A 19,966-nucleotide genomic window follows, 5' to 3' on the forward strand; every position below is an offset into this window, starting at 1 on the left:
CGGAGGCCATACGCAGAAACGTTCGTTGCGTTGAGGAGACACTGTTAATAGCCCCTTGGTTCAATTGGACTGTCAGGTGGTCAATAGTTGCACGTCTATTCGCCTGTACATATCTCCACAGCCGTCGTGTACCCCTGTCATCTATGACCCGTGGTACACCACAGGTGCCTCGGAGCCAATTTTGGGTAGCACCATATATAGAAAAAAAAATACAAAAGTTCAAAAAATGTCCGACAGATGGCGCTTCATCTGATCAGAATAGCAATAATTAGCATAACAAAGTAAGACAAAGCAAGGATGATGTTCGTTACAGGAAATGCTCAATATGTCCACCACCATTCCTCAACAATAGCTGTAGTCGAGGAATAATGTTGTGAACAGCACTGTAAAGCATGTCCGGAGTTATGGTGAGGCATTGGCGTCGGATGTTGTCTTTCAGCATCCCTAGAGATGTCGGTCGATCACGATACACTTGCGACTTCAGGTAACCCCAAAGGCAATAATCGCAAGGACTGAGGTCTGGGGACCTGGGAGGCCACGCATGACGAAAGTGGCGGCTGAGCACACGATCATCACCAAACGACGCACGCAAGAGATCTTTCACGCGTCTAGCAATATGGGGTGGAGCGCCATCCTGCATAAACATCGTACGTCCCAGCAGGTGTTTATCAGCCAGGCTGGGGATGATACGATTCTGTAACATATCGGCGTACCTCTCACCCGTCACGGTAGCAGTTGCAAAACCAGAATCACGCATTTCCTCGAAGAAAAAAGGCACGATAACGGTAGATGTGGTAAATCCAACCCATACCGTGACTTTCTCGTCGTGCAATGGAGTTTCCACGACAGTTCTAGGATTTTCGGTAGCCCAAATTCTGCAATTGTCGGCGTTGACAGACCCTCGGAGCGTGATATGAGCTTCGTCGGTCCACAACACGTTACTCAACCAATTGTCATCTTCCGCCATCTTTTGAAACGCCCACATCGCAAATGCCCTCCGCTTCACTAAATTGCCAGGTAACAGTTCATGATGCCGATGGATTTTGTACGGATAGCATCGGAGGGTACGCCTCAGTGCCAACCAAACAGTAGTGTATGGACGCCGGTGCGACGTGCGACTGCACGAGCGCTGACTTCCCCGTGCATAGACGAACCCGCTACAGTCTCCATTTCTTCCTGAACTGTCTCAGCAGCATTACGCATTGTGCTCGGTCGGCCACTATGGGGTCTATCGTCTAAACAACCCGTGGCTTCGAACTTCGAAATCATTCTTGCCACAGCTGCATTTGTCAACGGACCTTTACCCGTTCGAATCCCCTTCCTATGGCGATAGGATCGTAACGCTGAACTAGCACATTCCTCATTCTGATAATACAGCTTCACTAAAAGCGCCTTTTCAGGTAACGTCAACATGCTGCGACTGCTGGCGCATCTGATTCTCTCTCTCATTACAGCTCCTTGTATACACGATTGTCATGCGCAGTCACTGACGTTTTGCTGTCCAGCGCCATCTGTCGGACATTTTGTGAACTTTTTTTTGTTCTAATAAAACCTCATGTCATTCCAAGCATGTGTGTCAATTATTACCTCTCTATCTACATTATTCCGTGGTTTATTAAGTTTTCAAATTTATACTGACTTTTTGATCACCCGGTACATTATATACTCTGATGACCAACAATTTACAAAATTAGCCGTTTTGGAAATGGTTCTATCCTGGCCAGAGAGTCAATGATCATGCCCTTTTTGACGTCAGATAAAGCGCTCCGTTTCCGCATTACCATAACGACTGCACTGTTTTTTGCTTCCCCCCGTCACGCTTTATGTACCCTCCACGGCTACTACTGCCACCTACCGTCTCTGAGTGGTCATTGCACGTTTCCGTCAAACATAGGCGTGTGGCATAAATTTGAGAGGACCCTGTTTATGTCTTGAGCCAGCGTAACTCGCAGCGTGCCAATTACCCAGACCACAGGGAGGTTATAATTCCTGAAGCTCATGTAGGCGTATACAGAAATTCCTCTCCTGGAGCAGTAAAGTAACATTTGGAATTAATAACTGACGCAATACTTTAGACGGAGATGAAAGGTAAAATATTTTTTAACCTGCATAAACTAATTAACGGCATACAAAATATCAGCTTTTATCAGCAGGAACTGTGACGCCACATAACAACGGGAGTGCCTGCAGTAGCTCCTGACAAGTGGGACGAGTTTGACTGTCGTCTACATATTTGTCGTGCCTCCAGTGGAGTAGGCATTGAACATTTGTGGAAGGTGAATGCCAGCTTTGGTCCTAAACGTAACTGTAATAAGTACGAAAGGCTCTATGTGCATGTATGTGAAACATATACCCTCTAAAATAAAAAAGGCTATATATAGTAATGTGCTTCCCGATGTTCTGCCGAGTTGCTGTTTCCATTTTGTGAACAATATTTCGACATCCGACCTACCAGGCTTCTGCTGGTTGGAGTCCACGCTGCGAGTGCAGTTAACAGCAAAGGGCACAACACCTGAAGCAGACGGTATTGTGTATAAAATGGAAACAACAACTCGGAAGAAACTCCAGAAGCACACTATTAATCAGTACTATTCTATGGCACATATATATGAAAGTATGTTGCAGCGGCGGCGAGACTCAAAGAGATGTCCAGAGGTGCCTCACACAGAGAGCATCCCAGGGTGCCCCTGATAGCTACAACACCAAGAAGAATCGTTCTCGGCTTTCGGCAAGATCAGTGTGTAGACTGTTTTTTTTTTAAAAAAATCTCACGAGAGATAAGGAAAGGATAGCTACACTACTGGCCATTAAAATTGCTACAACACGAAGGTGACGTGCTACAGACGCGAAATTTAACCGACAGGAAGAAGATGCTGCGATATGCAAATGATTAGCTTTTCAGAGCATTCAAACAAGGTTGGCGCCGATGGCGACACCTACAACGTGCTAACATGCAGAAAGTTTCCAACCGATTTCTCATACACAAACAGAAGTTGACCGGCGTTGCCTGGTGAAACGTTGTTGTGATGCCTCGTGTAAGGAGGAGAAATGCGTACCATCACGTTTCCGACTTTGATAAAGGTCGGATTGTAGCCTATCGCGAATGCCGTTTATCGTATCACGACATTGCTGCTCGCGTTGGTCGAGATCCGATGACTGTTAGCAGAATATGGAATCGGTGGGTTCAGGAGACTAATATGGAACGCCGTGCTGGATCCCAACGGCCTCGTATCACTAGCAGTCGAGACGACAGGCATCTTATCCGCATGGCTGTAACGGATCGTGCAGCCACGTCTCGATCCCTGAGTCAACAGATGGGGACGTTTGCAAGACAACAACCATCTGCACGAACAGTTCGACGACGTTTGCAGCAGCATGGACTATCAGCTCGGAGACCATGGCTGCGGTTACCCTTGACGTTGCATCACAGAAAGGAGTGCCTGCGATTGTGTACTCAACGACGAACCTGGGGGCACGAATGGCAAAACGTCATTTTTTCGGATGAATCCAGGTTCTGTTTACAGCATCATGATGGTCGCATCCGTGTTTGGCGACATCGCGGTGAAAGCACATTGGAAGCGTGTGTTCGTCATCGCCATACTGGCGTATCACCCGGCGTGATGGTATGGGGTGCCACTGGTTACACGTCTCGGTCACCTCTTGTTCGCATTGACGGCACTTTGAACGGTGGACGTTACATTTCAGATGTGTTACGATCCATGGCTCAACCCTTCATTCGATCCCTGCGAAACCCTACATTTCAGCAGGATAATGCACGACCGCATGTTGCAGGTCCTGTACGGGCCTTTCTGGATACAGAAAATGTTCGACTGCTGCCCTGGCCCAGCACATTCTCCAGATCTCTGATCAATTGACGCCTGATCATTGACGCCTGGTCAATGGTGGCCGAGCCACTGGCTCGTCACAATGAGCCAGTCACTACTCTTGATGAACTATGGTCTCGTGTTGAAGCTGCATGGGCAGCTGTACCTGTACACGCCATCCAAGCTCTGTTTGACTCAATGCCCAGGCGTATCGAGGCCGTTATTACGGCCAGAGGTGGTTGTTCTGGGTACTGATTTCTCAGGATCTATGCACCCAAACAGTGTGAAAACGTAATCACACGTCAGTTCTAGTATAATATATTTGTCCAATGAATACCCGTTTATCTTCTGCATTTGTTCTTGGTGTAGCAATTTTAATGGCCCGTAGTGTAGTTTATTTCACTTTCTATAATAATGTGTCACATCACCAACAACTTTTATCTTGCTACAATTAAGAGCTCCTTTAAGCCATACGGACGCAGACTCTGATTCATTTATTGTACGATGATTTCTCGTTCTGAGAACCAACGGCATTTTAGTCATCCTCTATCTCTATTATAGACTTCACATACCTGAAATGTCCGACAAGCAATAATTTCTCGACTGTTCAAAGTCTCCAGCTCTGCTGCAGCGTCTACTTTAGGACCACGTACTGCATCCACAGTAACCCAACCATTACCATGTCGATTAGCGTCTGTATTCGTAAACGTGAAATTCATTACGCATCCGCAAAAGACTGAAGAGCCATGCAAAATCACTTGGGCACCTACTCCATTCTTCGTACTAATAGCAATATTATCAATAGCTTTATATACTGAAAGGCGCTAACGGCTTCTGCTCCTATAATGACAGGGCTTCACTAGTCTGTGTCAATGTCGCTGCAAGAGCGGCTGCTCGGCGACTGAGAAGGCGTTCACGCCTTACAGTATATAAAGCTATTGATAATAAAACAAGAAAAAATGTTTGTTTCGTAAACAACTCACCTTTCTTCTCGACATAGTCTCCTTTCAGGAATATATGGGTGGTTCAGCGATCCTTCAGCTTTTTCATCCCAGCGGAAAAATTAGTAGTATCAAACTCTGCAAAATACTCGTTCACTGCATCTATCACTTCTTAATTTGATGAAAATTTCTTCCCAGCAAGCGAAAGTTTCAAGTTATGGAACAGGAAGAAGTCACTTGGCGCTAAAAGTGGGGAATAGGGTGCAAGAGGAACCAGTTCAAAATCCAGTTCGTACACTTTCGCCATTATTATCGCTGATGTATGGGATGGTGCATTATCCTGGTAAAAGATCACTTCTTTGCATACCAGCCTTGTTTTTTTTTGTTTTCCAACCAATGCAAGTTTCAAACTATTTAGAAATGAAGCATAATAGTATACAGTTGTGATTCTGTCTTTTTTCAAGTAATCTGTAAGTATTATGCCTTGGGAATCCCGAAAAACTGTGGCCGTCACCTTACCAGCTGTCAAAATGGTCTTTGCCTTCTTCCATGCAGTTTCAACAGCCTTTTCCCATGGTTTTTCACTGCCGATTTGACTCTGGTTTGTAATAGTAGATCAACAGTCACAAATCGGCGCAAAAAGTCTTGCGTATTGCCATTAAACATCGCCAAACATTGTGTTACAATGTGCCTGATGCGCTTTCGGTCGACTGTGAGTAATCACGGCACACACCTCGCACACAACTTCTTCATTACTAATTCTCTGTGCAGAATATTATGCACTCGCTCAGTGTGAATGCCTGTAGCCTCCGTAAACTTAAAAAAATTTTATTCGGCGGTCTTGCATATCATGGATTTTTGTCAATGGTTTCCTTTTTGCTGACCTCAACTAGACGGCTTCGGTCCTTCGCCGACCACCACGCAATAGAAGATAGATCTTCAATGATGGTGCACAGTCCGCATGAACATCATCCAGTTGTGTTTTGATTTGTGTGGTGGTCTAACCCTTCAAACGAAAAGTTTAACAATTGCACAAATCTCTCTCTTTTTTTTTTTTTTTTTAAATTTTCACTCGTAATCGACACAGTGACAACTTCAGGCGGAATTCAACAATGAATTGCACGCTGTACATTGTTGAAATTCTTTATACGATCTGTGAAAGATCCAAGCTTACCTACTATGAAGGCGCAACAAAAATGTTCCATTCTTTCATGGAAATTCACCAGACTTATCAAACCATCCAGTGAAATCGTGCGACCCTTTTTGAGACGGCCTGTATGCAGTCACTTCTAGTCTTAATGAAGAAATGCAGTTACATGGCTTGATGATATAAAAATTTTCATAGTTGGGTTACATTTGCGTTCTGCGAGATAGGTTAGATTCGCAGGACATTTAGCGCTTCCACAAACGTTAAGGAGTAAGTTATCGAGTAGGCATACCTGCATGTTGAGGAAGATGGCGGCGAGCTGGTCCGGAGTGAGTAGCCCGGCGACGAGCATTGGTCGGTAGAACTCGTCGAGAGCGATCTTGAGGTCGCGTGCGTACTTCTCCTCCGTGTCCACGATCTCGGCCAGCAGTTCTTTGCGCTCGGCCCGACGCTTGGCGCATTTGCGGCACACCATCGGCGCGAACATAACGCCACTGTAACAGAACGGAAAACAACACCATCAGTTCACCGACTGCTTCTGCTTTGCCTGTAAGGGTTAAGAACTCCAGCCATTCGTGACGGAATAAAAAGTGTGGATTTGATGTCAGATACCTTGGGCACAAGAATTCGATGAGTCGTTCAAGCTCTAGGCGGCATCATTCACTAATCAATTTCGTACTGTTCTCAATTTTAGTAATTTGTCATTCTTTAGTATTTTCCCGATGTGACGTAACTGCAGTCATTGCACCGCTAAACAGCGTGGTATGTCAGTTGCTTAGTAACTTATACTGTCTTTGGTGGTGTTACCTTATGTAAAGCTATTGGGGGATCCAGTACCCAACTTCACTACTGCCATTTACCTTGATATCAGGACCAAGAGAAACTACTACCCCTTAATAGGAGACAGATCCTTCATTTGGAGGGTACTCAGTGTGTTTGAAATAGATCGTGCTCCACCTGCCTTGGTTAAATTTGCGACCACAAGATAAATATACTTATATGGATATGGTGTCTGTTCTTTCGGACATGTCTGTTCTGTCCGAAAGAACAGACACCATATCCATATAAGTATACAGGGTGTTACAAAAAGGTACGGCCAAACTTTCAGGAAACATTCCTCACACACAAAGAAAGAAAATATGTTACGTGGACATGTGTCCGGAAACGCTTACTTTCCATGTTAGAGCTTATTTTATTACTTCTCTCCAAATCACATTAATCATGGAATGGAAACACACAGCAACAGAAAGTACCAGCGTGACTTCAAACACTTTGTTACAGGAAATGTTCAAAATGTCCTCCGTTAGCGAGGATACATGCATCCACCCTCCGTCGCATGGAATCCCTGATGCGCTGATACAGCCCTGGAGAATGGCGTATTGTGTCACAGCCGTCGACAATACGAGCACGAAGAGTCTCTACATTTGGTACCGGGGTTGCGTAGACAAGAGCTTTCAAATGCCTCTACAAATGAAAGTCAAGAGGGTTGAGGTCAGGAGAGCGTGGAGGCCATGGAATTGGTCCGCTCTACCATTCCATCGGTCACCGAATCTGTTGTTGAGAAGCGTACGAACACTTCGACTGAAATGTGCAGGAGCTCCATCGTGCATGAACCACATGTTGTGTCGTACTTGTAAAGGCACATGTTCTAGCAGCACAGGTAGAGTATCCCGTATGAAATCATGATAACGTGCTCCATTGAGCGTATGTGGAAGAAACTAAAATGAGCTCTAACATGGAAATTAAGCGTTTCCGGACACATGTCCACATAACATATTTTCTTTCTTTGTGTGTGAGGAATGTTTCCTGAAAGTTTGGCCGTACCTTTTTGTAACACCCTGTACAGGTCTGGCAACACCGGCCATGACCTCCTTCTTCTGTGCGGATGCACAGATATTCCCAAAACTCTTACGGGACTTGGTAAGAATGTCTTCCACGAGTAATGAGTGTGTTGGGGTGAGATACTACGAATGTAGTGCGTGGACATACAAGATGAAAATGTGGGTCTCACGGGAGGTTTGTGCGAGATAGTCCCTGCAGTCGCGGTATCCTCTGTGCCCTCGGTGGCTCAGATGGATAGAGCGTCTGCCATGTAAGGAGGAGAGCCCGGGTTCGAGTCCCGGTCAGGGCACACATTTTCACCCGTCCCCGTTGATATACACTCCTGGAAATGGAAAAAAGAACACATTGACACCGGTGTGTCAGACCCACCATACTTGCTCCGGACACTGCGAGAGGGCTGTACAAGCAATGATCACACGCACGGCACAGCGGACACACCAGGAACCGCGGTGTTGGCCGTCGAATGGCGCTAGCTGCGCAGCATTTGTGCACCGCCGCCGTCAGTGTCAGCCAGTTTGCCGTGGCATACGGAGCTCCATCGCAGTCTTTAACACTGGTAGCATGCCGCGACAGCGTGGACGTGAACCGTATGTGCAGTTGACGGACTTTGAGCGAGGGCGTATAGTGGGCATGCGGGAGGCCGGGTGGACGTACCGCCGAATTGCTCAACACGTGGGGCGTGAGGTCTCCACAGTACATAGATGTTGTCGCCAGTAGTCGGCGGAAGGTGCACGTGCCCGTCGACCTGGGACCGGACCGCAGCGACGCATGGATGCACGCCAAGACCGTAGGATCCTACGCAGTGCCGTAGGGGACCGCACCGCCACTTCCCAGCAAATTAGGGACACTGTTGCTCCTGGGGTATCGGCGAGGACCATTCGCAACCGTCTCCATGAAGCTGGGCTACGGTCCCGCACACCGTTAGGCCGTCTTCCGCTCACGCCCCAACATCGTGCAGCCCGCCTCCAGTGGTGTCGCGACAGGCGTGAATGGAGGGACGAATGGAGACGTGTCGTCTTCAGCGATGAGAGTCGCTTCTGCCTTGGTGCCAATGATGGTCGTATGCGTGTTTGGCGCCGTGCAGGTGAGCGCCACAATCAGGACTGCATACGACCGAGGCACACAGGGCCAACACCCGGCATCATGGTGTGGGGAGCGATCTCCTACACTGGCCGTACACCACTGGTGATCGTCGAGGGGACACTGAATAGTGCACGGTACATCCAAACCGTCATCGAACCCATCGTTCTACCATTCCTAGACCGGCAAGGGAACTTGCTATTCCAACAGCACAATGCACGTCCGCATGTATCCCGTGCCACCCAACGTGCTCTAGAAGGTGTAAGTCAACTACCCTGGCCAGCAAGATCTCCGGATCTGTCCCCCATTGAGCATGTTTGGGACTGGATGAAGCGTCGTCTCACGCGGTCTGCACGTCCAGCACGAACGCTGGTCCAACTGAGGCGCCAGGTGGAAATGGCATGGCAAGCCGTTCCACAGGACTACATCCAGCATCTCTACGATCGTCTCCATGGGAGAATAGCAGCCTGCATTGCTGCGAAAGGTGGATATACACTGTACTAGTGCCGACATTGTGCATGCTATGTTGCTTGTGTCTATGTGCCTGTGGTTCTGTCATTGGATCTCGACGATTCAAATGGCTCTGAGCACTATGGGACTTAACTTCTGAGGTCATCAGTCCCCTAGAACTCAGAACTACTTAAACCTAACTAACCTAAGGACATCACACACATCCTTGCCCGAGGCAGGATTCGAACCTGCGACCGTAGCGGACACGCGGTTCCAGACTGAAGCGCCTAGAAATGCTCGGCCACAACTGCCGGCGAACCTATGGGGCCCACTGTGAAAAGAAATGGCACCCCAGACCACTGCTCCTGGTTGTCGGTGGTATGGCGGGCGCCAATCAGGTAGGTATCTCACCGCTGTCCAGGGCTTCTCCAGGCACATCTTCGGTCTGAAATCACTTCGACTGGAATAGAATTGCCTTCAGTGGTGAGTGCCGCTTTGAACCGAGACCCGATGACAGCGAAGATGTCTCATTATGTTACATTTCAGCAAGATAATGCCCGTCCGCACACAATGAGAATTTCTACTGCTCGTCTTAGTGCTTGCCGAACCCCGTCTTGGCTAGTGAGTCGCCGGATCTCTCTCCAATGACGAACGTTTGGAGCATTGTGGGCAGGGCCCTTCAACCAATTCGGGATTTTGACGATCTAACGCGACCAATTGGATAGAATTTGGCACAATATCCCTCTGGAGGATATCCAATAACTGTATCAATCAATGCAAAGCCGAGTAACTGCTTACATTAGGACCAACGCATTACTGACTTGCTCAGTTTGTGAAGCTCTTGAATAAATCATCTAATTTTTCTGAAATTATAATCATTTGTTTGTCTATACATGTAAATTGCATCTATCGGTTTCCGTCCTCCTCGAATAACTCCTTAGTGATGCGTCTTTTTTTTTGTCTTGAGTGTATTCACTAGAACGCCACGCAGAGAAGGTAGGTAGGATTCCACAAACGTTCCAGTTGGCTGACGGTGAAAACTGACGGAATGCACGTTCGCTGCGACTGTTACTTTTTTTCTGTCTGCTGGCAATCCACCGCGAAGAGACGAGAGATGCAACGCGCGGGCAGCGAAGCGCGGACCCGGCGAGGCGAGGTCGGTCCGCGGGAAATGAGGTGGGCGCACTAGCTAGCTACTACCTAGGGCCGGCGCAGCCTCTCCCGCGGAATCGCCTTTGCTAGTGGACTGTGCTGCCACTGCCAGACGGACGGGCTCACACTCACGCAACAGGTTGTAAGCCGACGCTGACTGCCTGCGCTATCGGAAACCAATCAATCGAGGCCGTTTACGGCTGCGTTTCCAGTTACTGGCGCACCAGCGCGCCACCTTGAATACACCGGCAGCTGCTCACAACAATACCAGAACTACAATGTAAAGCGTAGAATGGAGTGCCGAAATCACTTATCTTCAACGTATGGGATCATTGACGCTATTTACGTTGCTCGCATACTCACTAAGAAACGCTCTCAGAAGTCACAAGCTTTATTCCTTGTCGTCCTGCAAATCATAACACTCAGTAATACTTTTATTACTAATACGTCGCCTTCAGTCCGAATACTTTACTTCTCCGTTTCTACCTAACGTTTGGATGTCAAGCTTTTAGCTTTCATGGGCGACACTGGAAGAAGACGAGTAAAGAAGGGAAGCAGAGAGAGAGAGAGAGAGAGAGAGAGAGAGAGAGAGAGCGCTTAAATTTCGTTTCATATATTTCACGAACAACTAACACCGTTAACAAATTACGTCATTAAAATAGCGCCGGTTGGTATTTTCTGCGACCTATCTAACACATCTGTCTGTGTGAACACAGTATTCTCCTAGATAAATTGAAGTTTTATGGCATTGATGGCATAGGCAACCACTGGATAATGTCATATCTAACCAAAAGAATGGAGAAAGTTGTACTCAGTAATTCAACCAACGTAGTCCCTGGACATTACTCCGACTGGAGAGAAATCACCTATGGTGTTCCCCAAGGCTTGATCTTAGGTCCACACTTGTTCTTCATATATGTAAATTATCTGCCGTCTAATATACAACAAGCAGAATTACTTCTGCAACCAATCGAAGCATACCTAGAGAAACATGGAATGGTAATCAATGTTCCTAGAAGTATCACTGACTGGTTTTCTGTGAATGGTCTCATATTCAATTGTAAAAAGACACCACATACTCATTTTGGCACATCTAGAGGTACTACACCCATGAGTAGTGTAATACTTGGTGAGGAAATAATGGATAGGGTGGAAACTTCAAAATTCTTGGGCGTCCACATTGATAAGAATTTAAAATGGAAAAAGCACATTTATGAACTACACTCCTGGAAATGGAAAAAAGAACACATTGACACCGGTGTGTCAGACCCACCATACTTGCTCCGGACACTGCGAGAGGGCTGTACAAGCAATGATCACACGCACGGCACAGCGGACACACCAGGAACCGCGGTGTTGGCCGTCGAATGGCGCTAGCTGCGCAGCATTTGTGCACCGCCGCCGTCAGTGTCAGCCAGTTTGCCGTGGCATACGGAGCTCCATCGCAGTCTTTAACACTGGTAGCATGCCGCGACAGCGTGGACGTGAACCGTATGTGCAGTTGACGGACTTTGAGCGAGGGCGTATAGTGGGCATGCGGGAGGCCGGGTGGACGTACCGCCGAATTGCTCAACACGTGGGGCGTGAGTTCTCCACAGTACATCGATGTTGTCGCCAGTGGTCGGCGGAAGGTGCACGTGCCCGTCGACCTGGGACCGGACCGCAGCGACGCACGGATGCACGCCAAGACCGTAGGATCCTACGCAGTGCCGTAGGGGACCGCACCGCCACTTCCCAGCAAATTAGGGATACTGTTGCTCCTGGGGTATCGGCGAGGACCATTCGCAGCCGTCTCCATGAAGCTGGGCTACGGTCCCGCACACCGTTAGGCCGTCTTCCGCTCACGCCCCAACATCGTGGAGCCCGCCTCCAGTGGTGTCGCGACAGGCGTGAATGGAGGGACGAATGGAGACGTGTCGTCTTCAGCGATGAGAGTCGCTTCTGCCTTGGTGCCAATGATGGTCGTATGCGTGTTTGGCGCCGTGCAGGTGAGCGCCACAATCAGGATTGCATACGACCGAGGCACACAGGGCCAACACCCGGCATCATGGTGTGGGGAGCGATCTCCTACACTGGCCGTAAACCACTGGTGATCGTCGAGGGGACACTGAATAGTGCACGGTACATCCAAACCGTCATCGAACCCATCGTTCTACCATTCCTATACCGGCAAGGGAACGTGCTGTTCCAACAGGACAATGCACGTCCGCATGTATCCCGTGCCACCCAACGTGCTCTAGAAGGTGTAAGTCAACTACCCTGGCCAGCAAGATCTCCGGATCTGTCCCCCATTGAGCATGTTTGGGACTGGATGAAGCGTCGTCTCACGCGGTCTGCACGTCCAGCACGAACGCTGGTCCAACTGAGGCGCCAGGTGGAAATGGCATGGCAAGCCGTTCCACAGGACTACATCCAGCATCTCTACGATCGTCTCCATGGGAGAATAGCAGCCTGCATTGCTGCGAAAGGTGGATATACACTGTACTAGTGCCGACATTGTGCATGCTCTGTTGCCTGTGTCTATGTGCCTGTGGTTCTGTCAGTGTGATCATGTGATGTATCTGAACCCAGGAATGTGTCAATAAAGTTTCCCCTTCCTGCGACAATGAATTCACGGTGTTCTTATTTCAATTTCCAGGAGTGTATTAAAACAAATTAGTTCAGTCACATTTACACTCAGAATCTTTCAAAATCTTGTGGAGAGACAAAGCACTACGTTGACATATTTTTCGTACTTTCAGTCAATAAATTCATATGGATCTGTGGTAAATCATCTTTAAGAAAGAAATTATTCACTGCTCAAAAACGTACATCTTGAATAATATGTAGTGCTCAAAAATGGTTGAAATGGCTCTGAGCACTATGGGACTTAACATCTGAGGTCATCAGTCCCCTAGAACTTAGAACTACTTAAACCTAACTAACCTAAGGACATCACACACATTCATGCCCAAGGCAGGATTCGAACCTGCGACCGTAGCATCTGCGCGGTTCCTGACTGAAGCGCCTAGAACCGCTCGACCACACCGGCCGGCTATAGTGCTCACCCGTGATTATCTTGTAGACATCTGTTTAAGGAGTTAGGCATTTAGACTATTCGTTCACAGTGCATTTATTCCCTCACGAAGTTCGTTGTAAATTAGTCACTGCAGTTCAAAAAGAACAATGGTGTGCTTAATTAGAATACCAAGGAAAATGACATTCGTTACTCCACATTAAGGTTGTCTTTAGCACAAAAACGTGTGCGCAGTGCTACAACTAAAGTTTTTGATAACTTACCCAGAGATACAAAATGTCTGACAAGCAGCACAGTAAAATCTGAAAACAAACTGAAAAAGTTTCTTCTTTACAACTCCTTCTGTTCCGTAGAAGAATTTCTATTATTGTGATGTGTAAAAGGTGGTGGGTGGGAATTACTGGCTCATATCTGCATATTTAAAAAAGTATATATAAATGTTCAGCGTGTAGCCATATTTACAAATTAATATTCGATGTAAATGTAAAATAACTTGTTCTACATCGTTACGATGTTTTGTGCAAGTAATTCATGAAACCAACTATCTGTCTTTGATAATGGATCATGAAAATACAGCAAGAACTTTCCCCTGAACTCGAGATATACTTGATAGAAAAAATGCAGCGGAAACCGCAGTAGCAAGACAAGGGGAACCGATGACCACCGGCATCATGGGAATCCGACACTCTATTTTCTAGCCAGCTGAACGAACGGTTTCTGCAAGTCACTGGACAGTCCACCGCTTTACTGGAAAAAATTCCTCGCCGTGATACTTTCTCTGTTTAGGAGGAATGTGAATTTCACTTTCCATAAAACCGTTTGGTTCACCCTCACTTCTACAGAAGGTTTGTTAGCGAATGCCTGAGAGGCTTACATGTTACAGTGATCTGACCTAATGCAAAAATTTGTATTTCTGCGAGGCTCAGCTTTTCCCCGACATGAATGGACAACGAAAAAAATCGGCCATGGTGCTGCTGAACACGTTGTTTCGTCATCTATCAGTCTGAAGCTGTTTGGAGAAATCGTGGGAAACCTAAACTAGTACGGCCAGATTGCGACGATGTCAGGTAGAACACTCCAGCAGTCGTCACTGGCAAGGTAGGTGTGCTGTGAGTGAATAAAGTCAGTTTAACGATTTGCCAGCCTAATCAGGAACAGGCAGTTTATTCTGTTTCAATTAAGAAAGAAATGAACATTACGGTCCAGAGTACCGTCGGTAACAATATCCGTGGGGATGCGGTACAAACTTTGATGTAAAGGGTATCCAAAGGTAATGTATACCCTCTTTGAAACTGACTACCTCTTTAATGAAAACAGAAATAAGTGAGAAGATTTTAGTGTCGTGTACACGCAGGTGTAATTTACGGTGGCGTATATTCAAAATACACAATTTCCACCGCAACGCATCGTCGACAACGACTAAGAACAGTTGCATTGTGTCTAGTGGAACAGCATCACAGACTTGATCATTTTGCTGTCTTAGATCGTCCATTGCTTGTAAGACTCGATGTCGTTCGGAGAGGGAGACACAGCGATCTCTAATATTCATTATAAATTTTAATAGTCTTGAGAGCAGTAAAAGGTCATTCTGTGAGGGGTTACAAATGATCAAGGATGACGAAGACGGGTAAAATGTATCAATTTGAGGTAAGGGACCCACGTCCGGAAACGACCGAGTCGAAAGTTGTAAGTGGAAATCGTTCTGATACCTCTCACAGTGAACTTCTTCTACTGAAAGATCTTTTCTTTCCGTGTTTAGAGGAGGAAACAGTATGGACCACACAAAAAAAAAGTCCAGTGAATGAAGAGGGCTGTAGTTGTGAATATCTCAAGAATTACGAGCATTTGTTATCTTTGCTACTGCGAAATATATCTCTTATACTGAAGAGGTGAACATATGTTTAACTGCACAGAAGACTTAAAATATTTGATAGTTGAAAGAAGAAGAAATATTAAAGCTTAACAGCTCCTTGTCGACGAGTTCATTGAAGAAAGCGCACGAGCTCGGACTGAACAATGAACGGAAAATAATTTGCCCAGATACTTTTCAAAGCAATAATTTTTTCAGTTCAATAAATAACTATAAGAAAGAGAAGCTCTCTGACTTGTGCGATTCGCTATCTTTTAGAAGACCGCGTGAGAACATTGTAATGTATGACGAATCATTCTACTCAATTTGAGGATTAGCAGACTTTCAATCTAACAAACCGACGTGCCACATCTGCATACAATGGACGACGATCCGACAGCCCGTAATATGAATACTCAAGGCTTAAAGTAAATTCCACAAGACTCCTGAGGGGGCACTAGTTTAGACCTCCTGCCTTATAATCAGTTACCTCGTAAACAACACTCATACTAGCCACGAGTATTTTTACACATATAGAGTGGTCCCCTTAGGTCATCGTAATAAACAAGGAGACAATGACTAAATTCTGACAGAAACCAACGGACCTTACATCATTATCTGAACATTCAAGAGTGACGATCATGTGTATTTAATGGGCTCTACAATCCCAAACTATTGACATTTGTCAGAAATGACACACACGCGCTGCTGCTGCAATTGACACACAAGGCGCAAGGCTGCGTCCGATGTTATTACAATACAATAACAAACGCCCATGTGTGCTGAAACAAAAGTAACGAGAAAAAGCAACTACTCAATGTGATCAAAAGCATCCGGACACCCCCAGACGCATAAGTTTTTCATAATAGGCGCATTGTGCTGCCACCTACTGCCAGGTACTCCATATAAGCGACCTCAGTAGTCATTAGACATCTTGAGAGAGCAGAATGCGGCGCTTCGCGGAACTCACGGACTTCGACGTTGTCTCAAGTGACTGGGTGTCACTTCTGTCATACTTCTGTACACTCGAGATCTCCACATTGTTAAACATCCGTAAGTCCACTGTTTCCGATGTGATAGTGAAGTGGAAACGTGAAGGGACACGTACAGCACAAAAGCGTACAGGCCGACCTCGTGTAATGACTAACAGAGACCGCCGACAGTTGAAGAGGGTCGCAATGTCTAATAGACACACATCTACCCACATCTACCCACACAGGAATTCCAAATTGTAAAAAAATGGCTCTGAGCACTATGGGACTTAACATCTGTGATCATCAGTCCCCTAGAACTTAGAACTACTTAAACCTAACTAATCTAAGGACATCACACACATCCATACCCGAGGCAGGATTCGAACCTGCGACCGTAGCGGTCACGCGGTTCCAGACTGAAGCACCTATAACCGCACGGCCACATCGGCCAGCTCCAAACTGCAACGGGATCCATGGCAAGTACTGTGACAGTCACGCGGGAGGTGAGAAAACTTGGATTTCATGGTCGAGCGGCTGCTCATAAGCCACACATCATGCCGGTAAATGACAAACGACGCCTCGCTTGGTGTAAGGAGCGTAAACAATGGACGATTGAACAATGGAAAAACGTTGTATGGAGTGACGAACCACGGTACGCAATGTAGCGATCCGATGGCAGGGTGTGGGTATGTCGAATCCCCGATGAACGTCATCTGACAACGTGTGTAGTGCCAATAGTAAAATTCGGAGGCGGTGGTGTTGCGGTGTGGTCGTGTGTTTCATGGATGGGGCTTGCACTTCTTGTTGTTTTGCGTGACACTATCACAGCACAGGCAAACATTGATGTTTTAAGCACCTTCTTGATTCCCACTGTTAAAGAGCATTTCGGGGATGGCGATTGCATCTTTCAGCACGATCGAGCACCTCTTCATATTGCACGGCGTGTGGCGGAGTGGTTGGTTACACGACAGTTACATCCATGTCGTGGACTGGCCTGCACAGAGTCTGACATGAATCCTATAGAACATCTTTGGGATGTCTTGGAACAACGGCTTCGTGCCAGGCCTCACCGACCGGGATCGATACTTCTCCTCCACGCAGCACTCCGTGAAGAATGGGCAGCCATTCCCCAAGAAACCTTCCAGCACCAGATTGAACGTATTCCTGCGACAGTGGAAGCTGTCATCAAGGCTAAGGGTGGGCCAACACCATGCTACCGAGCGAGGTGGCGCAGTGGTTAGACACTGGACTCGCATTCGGGAGGACGGCGGTTCAATCCCGCGTCCGGCCATCCTGATTTAGGTTTTCCGTGATTTCCCTAAATCGCTCCAGGCAAATGCCGGGATGGTTCCTTTCAAAAGGGCACGGCCGACTTCCTCCTCCGTTCTTCCCTCATCCGATGAGACCGATGACCTCGCTGTCTGGTCTCCTACCCCAAACCAACCAACCAACCAACACCATGCTGAACCCAGCATTACCGATGGAGGGCGCCACGAACTGTTAAGTCATTTTCAGCCAGATGTCCCGATACTTTTGATCACATAGTGTATCTAGCTATCTAAGAGCTTGATTTGGCAGCTATGATACATCTGAATCGCGAGCTCTCAGACTTCTATCTACTGACATCAAAGAAAGGTACCAGAACACCTGAAGATAGACGCTGACTGTGGATATTGTATCACAGACTCAGTCCCTTTGACTGGTTAGAGATGTCACTAAACCAGCCCAAAGATGTAAACAACCATGCATGAGCAGCGCCTATTAGACGGAGGGGTTCCGACAGCCGATCAGTTCCGGTCATTCCGCCAGGAAAGAGGTACACGGCTCGTGTTGTCTTTAGTTCAGGCGGCCAATACCGCGGTTCGATTGCGTTCGCATTGTTACTTTATGGCAGGAAGGGCTCTCAACAAGGGAAGTGTCCAGGCGTCTCGGAGTGAACCAAAGCGATGTTGTTCGGACATAGAGGAGATAGAGAGAGACAGCAACTGCCTCACTCAGGCCGCCCAAGGGCTACTACTGCAGTGGATAACCTCTACCTACGGATTATGGCTCGGAGGAACGGTGACAGCAACGACACCATGTTGAATAACGGTTTTCGTGCAGCCACAGGATGTCGTGTTACGACGCAAACTGTGCGCAATAGGCTGCATGATGCGCAGCTTCACTCCCGACGTCCATTGAGAGATACATCTTTGCAACCACGACACCATGCAGCGCAGGACAGATGGGCTCAACAACATGCCTAATGGACCGCTCAGTGTTGGCATCACGTTCTCTTCACCGATGAGTGTTGTATATGCCTTCAACCAGACAATCGTCGGAGACATGTTTGGAGGCAACCCGATCAGGCTGAACGCCTTAGACACATTGTCCAGTTAGTGCAGCAAGGTGGCGGTTCCCTGCTGTTTTGGGGTGCCGTTATGTGGAGCCGACGTACGCCGCTGGTGGTCATGGAAGGCGCCGTAACGGCTGTACGACACGTGAATGCCACACTCCGACCTATACTGCATCTATATCTTCTTCATGGAGGACAATTCGCGCCCCCATCGTGCACATCTTGTGAATGAGTTCTTTCAGGATAACGACATCGCTCGCCTAGAGTGGCAAGCATGTTCTCCAGACATGACCCCTATCGAACATGCCTGGAATTGATTGAAAAGGGCTGTTTGTGAACGACGTGGCACACGAACCACTCTGAGGGCTCTACGCCGAATCGCCGTTGAGGAGTGAGACAATCTGGACCATCAGTGCCTTGATGAACTTGTGGATAGTATACCAGGACGAATTCAGGCACGCATCAATCCAAGAGGACGTGATACTGGGTATTAGAGGTACTGGTGTGTTCAGTAATCTGGACCACCACTTTTGAAGGTCTCCCTGTATGGTACAACATGCAGTTTGTGGTTTTCATGAGCAATAAGAGGGGCGGAAATGATGTTTATGTTGATCTGTATTCTAATTTTGTGTACAGGTTCCGGAACTCTCGGAACTGAGGTGATGGAAAACTTTTTTGATGTGTGTATTTGGTTCTCTGCATCTACATCTACATACATACTCGGCAAGCCACCATATGTGCCTGGCAGAGGATATTTTGTATCACTGCTGGTCATTTCCTTTCCTATTCCACTTGCAAATGGATCGAGGGAAAAACTACTGTTCACAAACCTCCGTACGAGCCCTGGCTTCCGTTCATCTTATCTTTGTTTTTGTGCTCCCTACTGAAAATGCGCCTTGGCGGCCTCAAGTGCCGGTTCTCTAAATTTCCTCAATAGCGCCCCGCACAGAGAATGTCATATGGTTCAAAATGGTTCAAATGGCTCTGAGCACTATGGGACTCAAGTGCTGAGGTCATTAGTCCCCTAGAACTTAGAACTAGTTAAACCTAACTAACCTAAGGACATCACAAACATCCATGCCCGAGGCAGGATTCGAACCTGCGACCGTAGCGGTCTTGCGGTTCCAGACTGCAGCGCCTTTAACCGCACGGCCACTTCGGCCGGCTCATATGTCCTCCAGTGATTCCCATTTGACCCCGAAGCATCTCCGAAATACTAGTGTGTTGATCTAACTTAACGGTAACAAATCTAGCAGCACGCCTCTGCACTGCTTCGAGGTCTTCCTTTAATCGGACCTTATGTGGATCTCAAACACTCAAGCAGTAATCAAGAATTGGTCACACCAATGTTCTACT

The 19,966-nt window shown here is 47.2% G+C and overlaps 1 protein-coding gene across 1 annotated transcript in view; it reads right to left on the reverse strand.

Moving 5' to 3' along the window:
* Positions 1 to 19,966, reverse strand: part of LOC126176176 (uncharacterized) — a 127,091-nt gene that overhangs the window by 36,919 nt on the left and 70,206 nt on the right. Inside the window, exon 7 of the mRNA XM_049923317.1 lies at positions 6,205 to 6,406. Within this exon, the coding sequence (XP_049779274.1) occupies positions 6,205 to 6,406 (202 nt within the window). The remainder of the gene's footprint in view (positions 1 to 6,204; positions 6,407 to 19,966) is intronic.

This window comes from Schistocerca cancellata, chromosome 3, assembly GCF_023864275.1.
Source record: "Schistocerca cancellata isolate TAMUIC-IGC-003103 chromosome 3, iqSchCanc2.1, whole genome shotgun sequence".
NCBI lineage: Eukaryota > Metazoa > Arthropoda > Insecta > Orthoptera > Acrididae > Schistocerca > Schistocerca cancellata.